This window comes from Dromiciops gliroides, chromosome 1 (assembly GCF_019393635.1).
Source record: "Dromiciops gliroides isolate mDroGli1 chromosome 1, mDroGli1.pri, whole genome shotgun sequence".
NCBI lineage: Eukaryota > Metazoa > Chordata > Mammalia > Microbiotheria > Microbiotheriidae > Dromiciops > Dromiciops gliroides.
The window spans coordinates 731,110,521-731,128,435 of NC_057861.1; the positions used below are offsets into that span (position 1 = coordinate 731,110,521).

Below are 17,915 nucleotides of genomic sequence, written 5' to 3' on the forward strand. Positions count from 1 at the left end.
GAATTCAACACCAAAAGGTCAGCATTCTGGCTATGAACCTTTCTGTATTTATATAGGCTGGTCCCCAGAAAGCAGCCCCATTCTGTGTTACAGGAATTGGAAACCATTTCTGCATGGTAGAAGGTGGTGGAGCTGTTGTTCCATCACTCTGGAGTCCTGGGTTTCAGAATCCAGGGCCTCCCCTCTTACTCAAAGAATTAGGCATCAGAAAAAGGTCATATAGGAAGAAGATGCTGGGGATGCAAAGACAAAGACAAAATGTTCCCTAAACCCATACGCTTATAATCAGATACTGAGCAAATTGTTTGCTTCATGATTTTGTTCAATACAAAAAAAGGAATACTTTTGTCCTGCCAAACTCTGCTCTTGCTCAAGCCCAACAATGAACTCAATATTTAAATAATCAGCATTATCCCCACCACCCTCAGAAGAATCTATTCTTATCTTCTGATAGACAATCAAGCTCTGATTCATTGTTATTGTGTGTGATAGTACATATGAAGAATTTCATTTACTGTCATTTGGGGCAGTAAAACTAAGTCCCTTTTGGTTTCTCCCATCCATTTAAAATCATTGTTATGTTTTCTTTGCATCAATTTCAATCACATACTCCATGTAAATTACAGGGAGTGGGGGAGAGAGCCTATATATGTCATTGTGCAAAATCTTCATGTATTGTATCAGCAATAGGTGTTGCTATGTCAAAATCTTGTCCATAAAACACAGTCCATGATTTCATCTAAAATGAATACTGTGTGCCAGGCACTGAGGATACAAATACAATGAATGATACAATCTCTTAGGTAGTCATTACTCCCTATATATGCTATCTCTCTCCATGAGAATGATTTCTGAGGTCAGGTATTTTTTTTTCTTTGTGTCTCCAGTGATTAACACAGTGCTGGGCATATAATAAGTGCTTAATAAATCCTTGTTCATTTATTAAGTCCAATCCCTCTGAATATGATCAGATTGTCAGGGATGCAATCCTCCACATGAAAGAAGGTGCTTCTGGGGAAGTAGTAATGTCTAAAGGAAATACTTTGGAGCATGTGTAGACATTTTATAACTGGTTCTGGTTAGCTAATCATGTCATAAAACGCAAGCTCTTTGAAATAGGAAGGAAAAGGGGGATCAGTGAATAAGGTCAGTCCCCAAGATCTTGGACAGAGAGCATTGATATGCTTGGCTGCTGTGGTTCTCCACCGGGCAGAGGCTGGGGAACCTGCTTCTAGTAGATTTGTGAGGCTGTCTAATGGCAGTGCCTTGAAGTGACTTTGCAAAGTGTGTAGATATTATGTAACAGTTTACAGGATACTAACCATGTGGGGAATGGCTGTAGCCACAGAACTAGGATTGGCAATCAATTGAAATGAACATTTCAAAATGGTTCTGATTCTCTCTATTGCTTGGGCCTCTTCTCTTTGCTTGATGGCTTCAGTGAGAGATGATTAAAAAGGGAGACACCTTAGACCTTTTCCCTATCTGAGGCTGACATGTGACGCTGAGCAAATGGGTCTCTGTCTTCTACCTCACCATTTATTCTTTTGTTTTAGATGAAGAAGCTTATTCTAGAGGCTACAGCCTTGTGGTTTTGAAAGGGCAGGTGAGTAAGCATTCCAAGCATCTGAAGATCTAGGTACGCAGGAATGAATTCCATGCCAGGTTTTGCAGTCAGCCCAGAATCAATGCCCTCAAAAGCAGGGACCTTGGGGACTCAGCACAGAAGGTAGCTGTGATTAAGCTTCATCCACAGGTGGTTAAACTGAATTTGGAAATAAACTTGGTGTGATCAATGATATGTAGAAATTATGCAAAATTTGAGACTCCTTTCCCCAGAGACCAAGGAGGTACAGAGGAGAATGTGCCCTAAACGTATTGGAGAGGTGGAAATATATGCACATATGTTCTTGTTATATTTTTGAAGCAAATACTCCTTTGGGGGGGCAGGGCAATGGGGGATGGGGTTTAAGTGACTTGCCCATGATCACATAGCTAGTGTCAAGTGCCTGAGGCCAAATTTGAACTCAGGTCCTCCTGAATCCATGGCAGGTGCTTTATCCACTACATCACCTAGTTGCCCCCTGCAAATACTCTGTTTTTAAAGCTAATTGATAATACATAGGGAAGTAGAACTGGAGTACTCTTCAATAGTGGCTAACAATGGAGTTTACTACCTGGAATGAGGGCTTAAGCCAATAGGACTAGAGAAAAGAGAACCCAGCATTTCCTAAAACCTTTAGAATCTTGAGGTAGGGATGATATTGTATCCTGGTATGGGATAGTGAGCCAAGAACATACTGGACGCTCATTGATTGATTGATTGATTGATTGATTCCTTGGAATCAAATAGGGTGTAGTTCATTTTTATTAAGACCCATCATAGGCAAAGCTCTGTTTTAGGTCCTGGGGATTCAGAGACAAAAAGGAAATCTTCCAGAATATCAAAGGATTTCTTTTCAAATGGGTGGATACGCCATGAGACAAGAAAAAAAAAGAAAGAACAAAAAGAAAGGAAGGAAGAAAGGAAGGAAGGAAGGAAGGAAGGAAGAAAGGAAGGAAGGAAGGAAGGAAGGAAGGAAGGAAGGAAGGAAGGAAGGAAGGAAGGAAGGAAGGAAGGAAGGAAGGAAGGAAGGAAGAAAGTAATAGAAAGTAATTTTAAGGGAGCCAAAGTACTAATTGTAGTGGATATCAAGGAAGGTCACATAGTGTATTGCCTAAGCTGTGTCTCCAAGGATGCTAGTTGATTCTACAAGATGGACTTTCCATTCTCCTCCTCCCCCCTTTCTCCCTCCCTTCAGCCCATTCCTTCGTCTTTTTTCTCTTTGCCTTTGTCCCCCACTCCCTTTCCCCTCCTCCTTTCTCCTTCCTTCCTCCTCCTCCCCCTTTCTGCCTCCAGGTCCTCCCTCTTTCCTCTCCTCATTTCTCCTCCTCCCACTTCCCCCTCCTCCTCCCCTTTCTCCTCCCCCCGGCCTCCTCCTGCCCCAGGGGACCAGCCCTAGCCCAGTGGCCCTCCGCCTACTTTCCTGTCTAAGATGGCGTCCCCCATGGCAGCTCAGGCCGGGAAACTTCTGCGGGCGGCGTGGGCGCTCCGACCGTGTCTCTCCTTGGGCCAGTCCCAGGTGAGTGGGAATCAGGCCGGGCCGGGCCTCGCAGCGCGGCCCAGATCCTCCTGCCTCCTGCCTGTGGGGCAGCCCCACCCCCTCCCGTGCCCTAATCCCCTCAGCTCCCGCCCCATTGCACCCCTCCTTTCTCTCCTTCTGCTGGCAGCCGCGGGATGCCCCGGAGCTCGGGATGCCCGGGTCACCATTACCCCGTCCAGTCCCCACCCCACCCCATCCCCACTCCCGGGTGCTCCAGCTCAGATCCGCACTTGGACGGGCCCGGAAGGGAATCGCTGCCACCTAGGCTGGCGGGCACCCGCCGGAGTCGAGCTTCCCACTTAGCAGACACGTGTTCTTCAAACTCATCCTGGAGGCGCTGGGGGCAGAGCTAACTGAGGAAGGGCTAGGCTCCATCGAACCTGGTTCATATACTTGATCTGTCATACACTTTCCCTGTAACCCGGGGCGAGTCTACCCGCGCCAGGCGTCAGTTTCATCAGTTTGCTCCCGGTAAAAATGAGTGAGTTGAACTGGACGGTCTTGGAAGTTCGTGCAGCTCTGAATCTATGATCCTAAGGAACGATGCTCTGGTTGCAAAGGGGAATGGGGTAAGGGAGGGGGTTCCTGTCCTGACGACTCCCTGTGTCTTTAGTCCTGGGCTCCTGCTACCGCCACTAAACTTTCCTTGACTGGGAGATCCAGGAAATGCCGAGAAAAGCGAGTATAAAAGAGACAGCGGCGGATGCCAAGTGCCGCTCCGAGTCTGACTTCTAGGCACTTTTACATTCCACAGGCCACATAGTTTACAGACTTTAGAAGCTTCTGGGTAACAAGCAGGAAGGATATTGATTGATGAAGGAGGGAAGGAACGTAAGATTCTTTTCTTCTTTGTCTTTATTTCAAAGGCAGGACAGTCAGTGACTCAAGCAGATCAGAGAAATGTCCTTGTCCAGTCTCTCATTCCTAATTAATGAGTGCAGAATTAGTACTCATGCAATTTTAACCAGGATAAGCACATTATGGTTTTTAAGAAAATTAAAAAGTAACTGCTAATGATTTTTGAGTTCCTCTTAGTTTTAGCTAATTATGATATCGACAACCCCCCTTCTCTTTTCTTTCCTTTTTTTATTAATGTAAATTTAAAAAGTGATAATACTTATTACTATAATGTATGACAGTAAGGTGGGCTGCAAAAAAGAAAAGGCTTTTCTCATCTAATTAAAATTGCTGGTAACTATTGTAATAAAGAAGGATCCCTTCAGGTGATCAAATCCTATTCATTATTTAAGCTTTACAAAAATTAACAACTACATTTCTAATGGTTAAAATAGATTTGAGTGGGTGATATCAAAAGGAAAGCTGAGACATGTGAATATTCTGGAAAGGTGGGGAATTTTACCAAGGAGTGTACACAGCTATTGATACACTTGCTTAAGAGATTGTAAGCTCCTTGAGGGTAAGGGAAATGTATTGTCCCTTTGTTGTGTTCCATATATAACCTACCTGGGACTTGAATTTAGGAATTGCTCAATAAAGCTTCATTCATTTGAATTGAATTGTGGAGTTATTTTCAGCTAAAGTTGGGTGAAGTTTAATGTTGGAAACAATTAAAGTGATGCTGGGCTCAAGGTTAAGAGGATTCTGTTGTAGATACAGAAAATTGATGCACCATCTCCATCTCATTACTCTGATTTATGTCCATCATGTTGATTGATTGTTACTACCCTATAGTCACAGAAGGAAAGTTGGGAAGAAAGATAAGAGGAATTCTCAATGAGAAGCATGTTCCACAAATTCAACTTAAAAGAGTAGTCATTCAGTCTGTCAGTCAGGAAGAATTTATTAAACACCCTGTTGTTCAGTCATTTTTCAGTTGCATATAACTCTTTCTGACCCCATTTGGGGCTATCTTGGCAAACATACTTACTTGAGTAGTTTGCCATTTCCTTCTCCAGCTCATTTTTTTGTTTTGTTTTTATTTTTGTTTTTGTTTTTTAGTGAGGCAATTGGGGTTGAGTGACTTGCCCAGGGTCACGCAGCTAGTAAGTGTTAAGTGTCTGAGGCCAGATTTGAACTCATGTACTCCTGACTCCAGGGCCTGTGCTCTATCCACTGTGCCACCTAGCTGCAATTTTAGGGTGAAGTGATTTTCTCAGGGTCATACAGATAGGAAATTTCTGAGGATGCAATAAATACTAGGGATACAAAGAAAAGTCAAAAGAAGTCCTGTGATCCCACTGAATAAACATTTATTAAGTACTTTCTATGTACAGGCACATAAGTGTGGGAAAGGAAGACAAAAAGAGTCCCATGTAATAGTGGTATAATAGAGTCAGTTATTGTAATGAGAAAGATCTGGGTTTAATTCTTTTTTTGTTTTGTTTTGTTTTGGATTTTTTTTGGAGGGACAATGATGGTTAAGTGACTTGCCCAGGGTCACACAGCAAGTAACTGTCAAGTCGCTGAGGCTGGATTTGAACTCAGGTACTCCTGAATCCAAGGCCAGTACTTTATCCACTGCGCCACCTAGCTGTCCCCCTGGATTTAATTCTTACTTCTGACACATACTACCCCTGAGATCCTTGCCAAGTTTCTTGACCTCTCCATGATAGCTATCATTGCTACTGCTCTTTTAGGGCTGGGATATGCCTTATGGGTTCATCCAAATCTTTCGTGCTCCTGGCTGTATGATAACACTTGACCAGCCTTGTCTTAAAGTTTTCCATGGGAAGGGATTTCCCAACAAACTCTATTCTTTCCCAACTCTTATTGTTAAGCAACTTCCGTATAAACACAGTGAGATCATAAGAGTTTAGGCTTGAAGGGAACTTAATTGTCATTTTGTCCAATCCCCTTGTCTTAGTGAAATAGGATGTGAGACCAGAGAAGTGATTTGCCAAGGTCATATGTGAGGTAAGGTCAAGTTTGCACCCAAGTCTCTGGTTTCTGGTCTCTTCTCACTGCACCATTTATACTTTACGAATTTGGTTTAACACCATCTCACCTTTCTCTTCAGTCTCCAGGGCTTGTGATTTTTTCACAGAATCTCAGTCTGGAGGGACTGCAGAGGTTTTGTAGTCCAATTCCTAGATGAACATGAATTTTCTCCAGCATTTATGAAGAGTAGTTAATCCTATAGACTCTAAATACCAGATGAAGGGGATCCCATTCATTCCCCACCCCCTTTAAGGTAGTCTATTCTTCTTTGAGATAGTTCTCAGATATCTAATTTCCCATAGTTCTCTTCTCTAGGTTAAATAAACCAACTCCCTTCAACCTTTGTTTCTGAGGGCTTTATATGAATCTGGATAGCCCTGATATCCCTATATCACAATGGGGTCATTGGCTCCCAAATGGAACTAACTCCTACACTGAGAAAGGTTATGAGAGGGCCCATGCTTTCCATGCTTTGCTGTCCTGAACCTATTGTCTTCAGCACCAAGTACATTTATGTCGTGGCTGCAGAGTAAGTCACACATAAATGACTCCCTGATGGGAAGTAAGTTAGGGAGTAAGTTATTCTCTGTTGGTAGGATCCCATTGTATTTGCTTGGGTTGGTAACAATTTGGCTAACTCTACTTTATGTTCATTAGCAATACTTTTAGGCCCAGTCTAGTTATACATTTATTTTTTTCCCTATTCTATTCCTCACTCATTTCAATTCAGTAAGGCTTTATTTAGGGCCTACTAGGTGTCAGGTACTGTAATAAGGACAAAAGGATGAAAATATAAATATGGAAGCCAATCCTCTCCTCATGCAGCTTCCATTCTACCTGGGGGATAGAGCTTTTACCAAGATGAGTAAATACAAAATATTAAGGAGGTGATAAAGGGCTAAAAGCTGGGTTAAAGGACTCATTCTGGAGATGCATAGGGCCTGGCACATAGGAAATACTTAATATATGTTTGTTTGACTTGAGTTGAACTTGAAAGTAGTGAGGGATTCCAAGTGGCTGAGATGAGAGGAAGATGATGGCATCTTTGGGAAGACATAGAAGCAGGAGAGGCCACTAATTTTCCATTTTGTGAAATGTGAAATCCTTCATTCATATATCTATATGTCTATGTCTATATATCTATATCTGTATCTGTATCTATATCTGTATCTATATCTATACCTATCTCTATCTCTATCTCTATCTCTATCTCTATCTCTATTTAAATAGATATGTGAGATACTTTGGGAGTCTATGATCTCATCAAAGTGGGTACTCACTCCATCAGTGCACCCTGCAGTCCCTTCTCTTGTTTTTTCTGTACTCATCTTGGCTATGGCCTCCCATAAATCTTCCTTGTGGGCCCAACCAAGTAGAATGGAGGCTTTCTCTTGATACTTACATACAGTAGCATCTTGTATTCTGTAATGTATCCATTTCTTTATTCAGTAAAGTTTCCTGAAATGACGGTAAGAAAAAAACAAAAATTATAAAAGAAAACAAGTTAAACCTTTAGCCCTTGCCATTGTCGACTTTAAAACTGATGACTCTCCCTTAATTTTCTGCCCTCTTTTAGAGCTGGGAGTGGGGGGGGGGAGAAGAGGGAGGATGGATGCTTGCCTTACAAGAGTGAAGGACCAAAGGTTATATGTGAGTTCTTATCAGCTAAATGAGCTTACACAAACTGCATTGTAATGTTGTACCCTACTAGCGGGTTTCTTGCCCAGATGAATAAATATGTTTTTCCCCTTTTTAAATGAAGTGTAACAGCAATTTCAGCTGTTTGAGCAGGCGATTCATTGCCCATGATTTAGGAGAAAAACTGTTGACCTTTTGTGTTTGAGACCTGATGTAATATTATCCTTATTGGAAGCTCCTGGATAGAGGACTAGGGTGGGCAGAGAATACCTGTATCTTCTGTCTTTCTATCTAACTCAGAAACTTTGCATGTAGTAAGTACTTACTAAGTGCATGCTGAGTACATGATTGTAGAATTAACTGAAAGGAAGATTTTGGTTTCATTGAAGAAAATATTCCTAACAATTAGAACTATCGTGGTAACTAGTAAATTCTTAATAACTGGAAGGTTTCAGGGGTAGTGAAAGTGTTTCCAATGGTGTTATAGAAGGTATTTTTGGTCAGGTAAGGGTGTTGGAGTGGATGCAGTGTTTACTAGGTGTGTGATCCTGTTCAAGTCATTTAAACTCTAGGCCCCGGGTTCCCACATCTGCAAAATGAGGTTGCACTGGATTCCTTCAAGGTATCCTTTGTGTTTAGCACAGTTCTTGGTATATATTGTAGGTACTTAACAAAATTTTGTTGACTATTTAACCCTCTGGAATCACTTCCCAGAAGGACATCAAAGCTAACCTCATTTTACCACTAAAATTTTATTGACATTTATCTATATGTGTATTGATAGGTAGACCGACTAACCTATATCATCTACTGCTAGCAATTCTCTCTATATATCTCATTTATCTCGACCTCTTTCTAAATAGTAAAAATAATAATAAATAAGAGCTGACATTTATACAATGCTTATTATATGCCAGGCACTTTGCTAAGGCTTTACAATTATCTCATTTGATACCCTGTGAGGTAGGTACTATCTCCATTTTATAGATGAGGAAATTGAGGTAAACAGAGCAATGAGTCTGGAGTCTAGAAGTCCTAAGTTCAAATCTGCCCTCAGGTCCTCTGGACTTCAGGCTCTTCAGTCTATCTACTGGGCCACCCAGTTCTCTCTCTCTGTCTGTCTGTCTCTCTCTGGTTCTCTATCTGTCTCTGTCTCTCCCTCTGTCTCTCTGTCTCTCCTATTCCTCTCTATCTCCATCTCTATCTCTGTATTATCTATTTCTACCTTTACCTCCATTTTTATCATGTCTCTTATATGTGCATCATTATTCACATGTTGTCTGTCCATTAAAATATGAACTCTTTAAAGGCAGGGACCATGTTTGTTGCCTTTCTTTTCACCACCACCCCTGGCCTTAGTGTCTGAAACATAGTACGTACTTAACAAATTCTTGTTGATGATTCCTGGATTTAAAGTTCCTTGCTTCTAATTCTTTCCTTTTTATGAATCTTCACTTTTGACTTCCCTTCTAACTCTCAGATTCCCCATAATTCCAAGTGTCTCTGTAATCATGGCCACTCCTATTTAAATAGTTTGCTTAAAGTTTGTGAAGCACTTTACATACTTTTTCTCTTAAGGTTTGTGTTCTCTCCTACAGGGTGGGCTAGTGTAAATAGCACACTGGATTTGGAGTCAGCAGATCTGGGTTCAAATCCTGTCTCTAACACTTCCTTATTTTCTGACTTTGACTTAAGCACTTCACCTTGCCGGGCCTCAGTTTTCTTATGTATCCAATGAAGGAGTTGAACAAGATACATTTTACATTCTCTTCTAGTTCTGTCTATGTTTCTATGACCTTGTCCTGATTCTGGAAAGAGTTTCTCCATTGATGCATTGAAAGCAGTACTGACATAAGAGAGACACGTTTATCAGCTATCTCAGCTAATTTGTCCTGTGTTTACAACTCATTTTGTGGTGAGCTGCCCCATAAGTCATTTTCTGGCTTTTGATGGAAAGCTTTTCTCAGAAGGGATATCAGAGATAAGTGCATCTAAACTTTAACTTGGATATACTTTTATTTAAAGCCTTTTTGAACCTGGCTCCAAACTACCTTTCCAGCCTTAGTTACATTTCTCCATTTCGCGTGCTCTGAGGTCCAGCCAACATGAGGACCATCTTGTTGGTGCTCACACAGGCCATTTCCTCCCCTTTCTAGGCAGTTCCCCATGCCAGTAAAATCTTCCCTCCATCCTCACCTCTTAGAATCTCAAGAAAGCTCAACTCAAATAATCCTGAGTCTGCTTCTGACTAGAGGGAAATTATTTGGATTCATCATGCTTGAATTTTCTATATTACTTGTGTAAGTGTGTATCATTTCCCCTGAGAAGAATGTAAGTTCTTTGAGGGCAGGGACTGCTTCATTTTTTTTTCTTTTTCTTTGTATCCGCAGTGTCTGTCATAGAGCCTGAAGCATAGTAGTTGTTCAGTAAATGTTTTGATTGATTTATCCATGAGAGCCTAGACTTCTTTCTGCTGTCCTCAGCAGACGATTGCAGGCTTCATCCTTTCCCCGGTAGAGTGTCATGTCCCAGTAATGCATCAGGAATTCTCAGAGATATATAGTCAGTCAGGTTTGGGGAAGTTCATTTCACTTCTTAGTAAATCTGTGTTATTATTGTTCATTTGTTTCAGTTGAGTCCAACTTTTCATGATCCCATTTGGCTTTTCCTTTGCAAAGATACTGGAGTGGATACTTGAGGGGTTGCTCATTTTAGGGATGAGGAAACTGAGGCAACCGGGGTTAAGTGACTTGCCTAAGGTCACACAGCTAGTAAGTGTGTGAGGCTAGATTTGAATTCATATATTCCTGACTCCAGGCCCAGCACTCTCTCCTCTTGGATTATAGAGAGAGAGCTAGAGGGAGTCTAATCTAATTATCTTGCATTACAAATGAAGTAACTGAGGCCTAGAGGAGTTAAATGATTTGCTGATGGTTTTCAAGATAGTCAGCAGAGGACTCAGGATTACAACCAAGTTTGTGGATTTAAAATCTCCACTATTCCATGAAGCCTACTTTCAGATGAGGGGATAGGATGAGGGGACTTCTGATATAAGGTCTATGAACCTAGTGATTGAAGCAAGCATTCCTCCATGCTGCTCTTCCATGCTTTCCATATCATACCCATCAGTTCTCAGCTGTATTTTACTTTCCTGACTTAGAACTGAATTTAAGACTGCCAGCCAGTAGGAGTAGATTCTAACTCCTAATCAGATCTTTGCAGAAGTTAGCTGAGATGGGCCACTTGCAGTCTCTGATCTTTGTTTCTCTCCCCTGACCTATATCTGTTCATTGTAGAGGTCTGACTTTTTTTTTCCCTCTTCATTCTTATCTTCTTGTTTCCTTTCTCTTTCCCATTTGCATCTGTGAATCTCAGCTACTCTTTGCTAGAATGTAGTTTTCTTTGCTTCATTTAAATGGCAAGTGTGGCCTAATGAAAAGCCCTGGGAAACTCCAGGTGAGATGTTGACAAGTCGACGGAATGATCTGGTTTGGACTTAGACAAAGAAACAAACAACCAAAATAAAAAAAAAAAATAAAAAACCCTTCCCCCGACAAGAGAAAATCAACCCTGATTAGTGAACAATTAATGAAGAAGTGGGCGAGAAGTCTTCAGCTCCTCCTGCTGAGAACAGGTCTGGATCCTGAACTCAGCCTCCTCCAGCAATCTGGACAGGGGAATCCATCTCTATCTAGACCACCCTAGTTGGTTTTCTCCTTTATGAGCTGCGAAACCATAAATTCTAATGGAAAGTTATGAGGATAAGGGTCCATTTCCTTGGGCAAGAACTTGCCCAGACTGGATTCTGCTTATACTTTAAACAGAAGTAAGTTCTCCTAGTTGGGTGGGGTCCTGCCCAAGATCAAGGAACAGGTCCTCCCAGGGTTTGGGCAATCTCTTCAATCAGTCATGTCTTTTAAAGACTGGCTGACCTTCTACAGGAGCTGGGCCCTAAAAGAGAAAGTAAAAGGAGAAAAGCCTGGTTTCTAATTTAATAATTGGTTATTAGTATAATAACAAAAATAGTAATTTCTATTTATCATTAATATTATCTTTTTAGTTACCATGTATCATATGGATCAGTTTTAGGAGTATAAAAAAAAAATCCTGGAAGGGACGGCTAGGGATCATCTCATCCAAGAATTTTAAACCAGTTTGCTTGTTCTGAACCCCATTTGACAACTGACTAAAGCCCATGGCCCCTTCTCATAATGGTGTTTTAAAAATACATAATATAAAATATATAGGATCACAAAGGAAACAAATGTACTGAAATAAAGGTGCTTTTTTCCCCATCCAAATTCACAGATACTCTTGAAATCTATTCATGGACGCCAAAAGAGTTTGTAGACCCCAGATTAAGAACCTGTGGTCTAAGAGGCAGCTAGGTGGTGCAGTAGATAAAGCACCAGCCCTGGATTCAAGAGGACCTGAGTTCAAATCCGGCCTCAGACACTTGACACTTACTAGCTGTGTGACCTTGGGCAAGTCACTTAACCTTCATTACCCTGCCCCCCCCCCCAAAAAAAAAAGAACCTGTTGTCTGGTCCAAAACTTCAGGTTTTTTTAGATGAGGGAACAGATTCAGAGAGGGGTAAATAACTTGCCAATCACATGGATAGTAAGTAGTAAAACCAAACAAACAAACAAAAGGATTTTAATTCCATGATAGATTTCTTTCCACTGTACTACACCATCTCTTTGCCTGTGATTAAAAGTGGGCCATGATCATCTGGGGCAATATTCATAATCCTCATGGGTGGAAGAAACAAAATATTCTCAAGAGTTGGTAAGGACCTCGATAGCCAACTCTTCCAATCCCAAGCCTCTGTGACTACATTCAGCCACCTCCTGCCTTGGCCTTTGGTCTTTGCTCTGCTTCCTGAGTAGGTAGTGGTCTTAAATTGCTAATCCACTCATAATTATAAATTTACATTGAATTTATTCATGGTCTTCATTGCATGCTTGCTGATGTACACAGTGGTTTCCAATAGCTCAGAAGCTACCATGTATCTAAGAAATAAAGATAATAGCTCATTTCTCAATGATACTTAAAGAAGGAATCTAAGATTGTAAGCAACAAAGTGAACCAAAGGGCAAATGCTGAAGGCCAACTGAAACCCTTGTGATCTTATGGTGCTGAAAATGCAGAATTTCCTCTTCTTTTCAGCATGGACTTTGAGAGAGAATAATGAACAAGCCAGTTCTATGGTATTTGAAAAGGGATTTTATACTTCTCTGAGACTGCTGTGCAAGTATTCAACTTTTACCCTCCTCCAAGGAATAGCACTGATAGGCCTACTGAATGGATACTATTTAATGAATTGCCATGAATGCTTAGGCTATTGATAAGGTCAGATTCTATTTCTTTTTAATATTTTTTTTTTTTTTTAGTGAGGCAATTGGGGTTAAGTGACTTGCCCAGGGTCACACAGCTAGTAAGTGTTAAGTGTCTGAGGCCGGATTTGAACCCAGGTACTCCTGACTCCAGGGCCGGTGCTCTATCCACTGCGCCACCTAGCTGCCCCCCAGATTCTATTTTTTAAAACCTGAAATCATTAAATTAAAATATACAAGATGATTTGAGACACTACTGAAGTCTTGTTGGCCATAGCACCAGATTGAAATTTCATGTAGCTCTGAGCAATCAGATTTTCCAGGGACCCACCTACATAATTAGAGAAGTTCCTCCTCAGGTTGGTTACAGGGTGATGAAAAGTCAACGAGTGCTTATTAAGTATGCAGTATGTGGCAGGCATTTTAAGTGCTTGGGGACACAAAAGAAGATCAACAGGTTAGTAGGTATTCTGGGTAAATTGGAGCTAATATCAGAAGGAAGGAGAGGGATAGGGAGGGACTCGAAAAGACTTCCTACAAAAGGTTAGATTTGAGCTGAGACTTGAAGAAAGGCAGGTAAGCCAGGGGCAAAGAGAGAGAGCATTTCAGACATGAGAGGCAGACATGAAAAGGCATGGAATGTGGAGGCAGGGATGTCATGGGCAAGGAACACAGTGAAGGCTCCTATCACAAAATGCCTGCATAAATAGGAAGAAGCCAGGTGGTTAAAGGCCAACAGGATTTTAAATTTAATCCTAGACATAACAGGAACTCTCTACCAAGTCACTGGTTGATGACCAGCATCAGTGCCCATACTCATAGAACTGTGAATTTCCCCCTTGCTGACTTGTCCTCCACTGACAAAGCCTTTCACAAGCTAGGATTACTTCCATAAGGCATTGCAATAGGGCTTTAGAGAAGATACTATGACTTGATGAAATAGAAATGCTTCTCCATTAATCATGCTAATGAAGATGATCTTGATGATTATAAAACATCCTTAAGACTGTAAAATTCTTTATACATATTACCTCATTTGAGCCTCACAATAACCCAGTAATGTAGGTGCTTCTATTAGTCTCATTTTATGGATGAGGAAACTGAGGTCACATGGCTGAGAAAGAATTTGAACTTGTCTCTTCATGACACCAAGTCAGGCTCACTACCTATTGCCCCACCAGACTGTCTTATTTCCTTGATTCAGTGTACCCTATGCCATATAACCGAGGAGCCGCTGACCAGACTGTTTTTACTGGAGACAAAAGTCTGTTTTACCATACGTAGCATTAACATCCTCCCTAGTCCATTGTAGCTGTTGCTTTTTATTCCCATTTCTCTTTGACTTGGAGCTCTGGGCCATTCTTTTCATCACTCTCCCTTCATTTCAAAAGCCACTGGCTTCTGCCCAAATAGGGTATTCTCTTTGGCTTTAATCATTGTTAAGTCAGCAGGACTGTTAATGAGTAACCTCCAATGTGAAAGATTAGGGGGAGCACCCAATTTGTCCAACATTTACACTCTAGCTTGGCAATGACCCATTCCTGGTCAATTTTAAGTATACTGCTCTGCTTCAAGTCACACAGCCCAGGCACCCTCATTTGTATGAGGGCTTTCTTGACCCCTTCCAATAGTTAATGCCCTCCCCCCCCTGCACCTGCCTTGTATCAAATGATACAGATTACAGTTATTCCTTGTATGTTTGTGTCAATGGTCATTAGTACACATATGATTTCCCTTAATACTCTCATTCCAAGGTGATTTGCTTGAGGCCAGGGCTGTATGAGTCTTTGCTTTTGTATCCCTAGCATCTAGTATCATTCCTAGCACATAGTAGGCCCTTGAAAATGCAAGTTGGTTGATAGATTGAATGAGAGTCACAAGCCTTTATTCCATAGAATAGTCTCATAGTTGTCACTTTGTATTCTTCCCACCCCAAGATGCTAGCTATGCTACTTTGAGGAAAGTAGCCAGGAGAAAGTGAGGCTTAGAGGAAATAGGAAGACTAGACATGAATTTGAGAGGTGGGAAAAGGCTGAGGGACAAGATCCATGGGATGGCCATCTTCAGAAGTAGTTAGCAGAATAAAAATCCTGAAACGAAGTCCTTCAGTGTCTCCCTTCTCCACTGCCAACACTCCTGGATCTACCAATTGGTTTCCCCCAGGTATTGCTAGGGACTTTTGTATTAGGTACATTTTATTTGTCCTTTTCCTTAGAGAAACCAAAGCCTTCTGATTATGATGTCATAGAGGCTGTTGGGTTCCCAGATTTAGAAAGGTTTATTCAGGTCACATACCCCCACCCCACCTTGGGAAAGGGAATGCAAGACCCACACCAATCAAATACTAACTAATAAACAATCCAGAAAAATCTTTTTAAAAAAATCTTTAAAATCTTTAAATTGTTTTCACTTCAGGAAGGAAGCTATTAGCGGTGAGCATTATATGGAGCATTCACACAGAGACATTCTGATTTAAAAATCATTAAAATGGATAAATCTAATGAACTGAAAAAAGAAATGAACTTTAAAATTGTATTTGTGCCTTTAAAATAAATAATACATGTGGCCTCCCTCCCTGAAAGAAAATGTACCATTAGGCTATTTTTTTTTTGTTTTGTTTATAAATGCAATGGAACTTGGCATCAGATCCAAAATTTTGAAAGAAATTATCTTTCCTTATCTCTAAAAATATACAGTACAACTAAAAGCTACTTTGGTGAATACTACTTCTTGGATTACAATTTTAAGTTATTTCCTGACCATCCTAGAGTTAATTTTGCATTGATTAGTAATTTATTAAACTTTATCATTAAAATTCTAAAATGTGGAGGTGTGTGTTTAAGGGAATATCTCTTCTCTTATTTAAAAAAAAATAGCTTACGTGCATGTGTGCAATATAATCAGTATTTATTAAATCCCATCGGTGTCTAAAGTACTATATTAGGCATTGGGGGAAAGGGGACAAGATATAACATGACCCTTGATCCAAGAGAATTTACATTCCCTTGGGTATGGGAGAGATACAAAGTGTCTTCAGAAAAAAATACACAGAAGCATTTGTGGAGTGAGAGAACACTAACAACCTTTGGGCAGGGGTGGAGGGGTGAGGAGGGGGTGTAGGAGATAAGTCTTGAAATAAGCACTAAACATTATTTCACTGTTATCTTTCATATGTTTGGCCTAAAGGCGTCCCTAAGGATACCTTATTTGTTTGTTTTATTGCCCTTTCTTGCAAAGTGCATAGTGACCTGAAGCTGGAAACAGAAAGAGCTGCTTTCAAAATACCACCCCTCCTCCCCCCAGTACACCCACTGGTTGTGTAATCATAGGCAATCATTAAGCACTTAGTGTCCCAGGCAACTTTCTAAGACAAAATTAGAGGGGTGGTGCTGACTCGCATTGGTGACAGGAGTTTCCTCACCCTGGAGTTCCCTAAACCAATGAAATCACAGGCACAGTCCCTATTCCAATTCCCATGCCAGTCCCATTTGTTCTTATAGCAGTCATTTACCATTAGCCTTGAATCCTTTTTGATAACAAGGAAGAAAGATTTTAGCAATTCTATTTGACTTGGCCTCTTCTGACAGTGTATATTGTATTCTGCATTCATAATCCCACCCACCCACTCCACTGATATGAGATAGGCACATTTTCTTTTGCCCTATGACCCTGAGTTCCTGCAAGTTGTATCAATGGAGCCCTATTAAGTCTTCAGACATCAGTCTGAAGAGCAGCCTTAACTAAATTTGGAAGGGCCTCCACATGATGCCTCTTTCTTTGGCCACACCAGCTTCCAAAGCCTTACAGGAGTTTCTGTTGGAGGTAGCAGACCTATGTGTTCACATTGATGAAATCCAAGTTCACTGAAGTTTAAAAAGGAAATTATGGAGTTGAATTTCTCAGGAAATAAGGGGAAACCATGAACTTTCTCCTCCCACTTGAGAAATCTCCAATAAAGGGCAAATTTCTAATTTATATCACCTTGCCATTTCATTGGACTTTGGCATTTATAATGTATCAGTATTCTTTTGCAAAAAGAATGTGTTGTAGAGTATCTCTCAACAGTTACAGGGTTCCGAAGGTGGAGGCACAAATCTATTTGTCTCCTTTACTTTAAAGCCTTTCTTTTCTTTTCTTTCTTCTTCTTTTTTTTACATAAGGAAAAGTTGACTCCTGGGACCATGATTTTTTTAAATAAGCAAAATGTCCATAATTTAGGGAAAATTAATCATTCGAACAAAGCATGTTGTTTTTTAGTGATTCCATGTTGGCCAAAGAGGCCTGGGAGCAGGAAGCTACAGAACTGAATGTGAATTATTATTATACACTTTGGTCTCTGGGCCAACATAATCTCTTTTACAAGTGATCCAATTGTTTGACAGATATAAACATGTATGGATGTTTGAGAAGCCACTTTAGTGCTAATTTTGTTTGTCAGTTTGAGACAGTGTGCCACAACAACTTCAGCAGTCCTGGAGAGAAGAAGGACTAGGTTCAAGTAATGACCAAGAAAATCACTAGCTCAGTGACCTTGGGCAAGTCACTTCATCACTATGTGGCTGCATGCACTGTGGTAAATGGTGTTCCCATTCTGGGAGTACCCCAGTGGACTGACAGAATCATGGCTTCTTTGTCTGTTTGCATCATGTAAAGTCTGCCCTTCAGTAGCTTGACGCTGTGACAGACATTTGGCCATTATCTGTTTCTACCCTTTAGGGAGGATTTTTGGAGACAGTGTTTTATTGTCACTAAGGAGCTACATCTGTAAGATGTAACATTACTATGAGGTCAGTTGTTTCCCGGAACCAGAGAGGGCTACCTCACCTGAAGAGGAAGCATGGTTATCCTCAAGGCAAAAGCACTGAGCTTGGCTTTAGGAGGCACACAGAATAAGAAGGG

The 17,915-nt window shown here is 40.9% G+C and overlaps 1 protein-coding gene across 1 annotated transcript in view; it reads left to right on the forward strand.

Annotated features, from left to right (window-relative positions):
- Positions 1–2,966: 2,966 nt before the first annotated feature.
- The window catches only part of SUCLG2 (succinate-CoA ligase GDP-forming subunit beta), a 338,383-nt gene continuing 323,434 nt past the window's right edge, over positions 2,967–17,915 (forward strand). Inside the window, exon 1 of the mRNA XM_043976600.1 lies at positions 2,967–3,122. Coding sequence (XP_043832535.1) covers positions 3,036–3,122 — 87 coding nt within the window. The 5' untranslated portion in view covers positions 2,967–3,035. The remainder of the gene's footprint in view (positions 3,123–17,915) is intronic.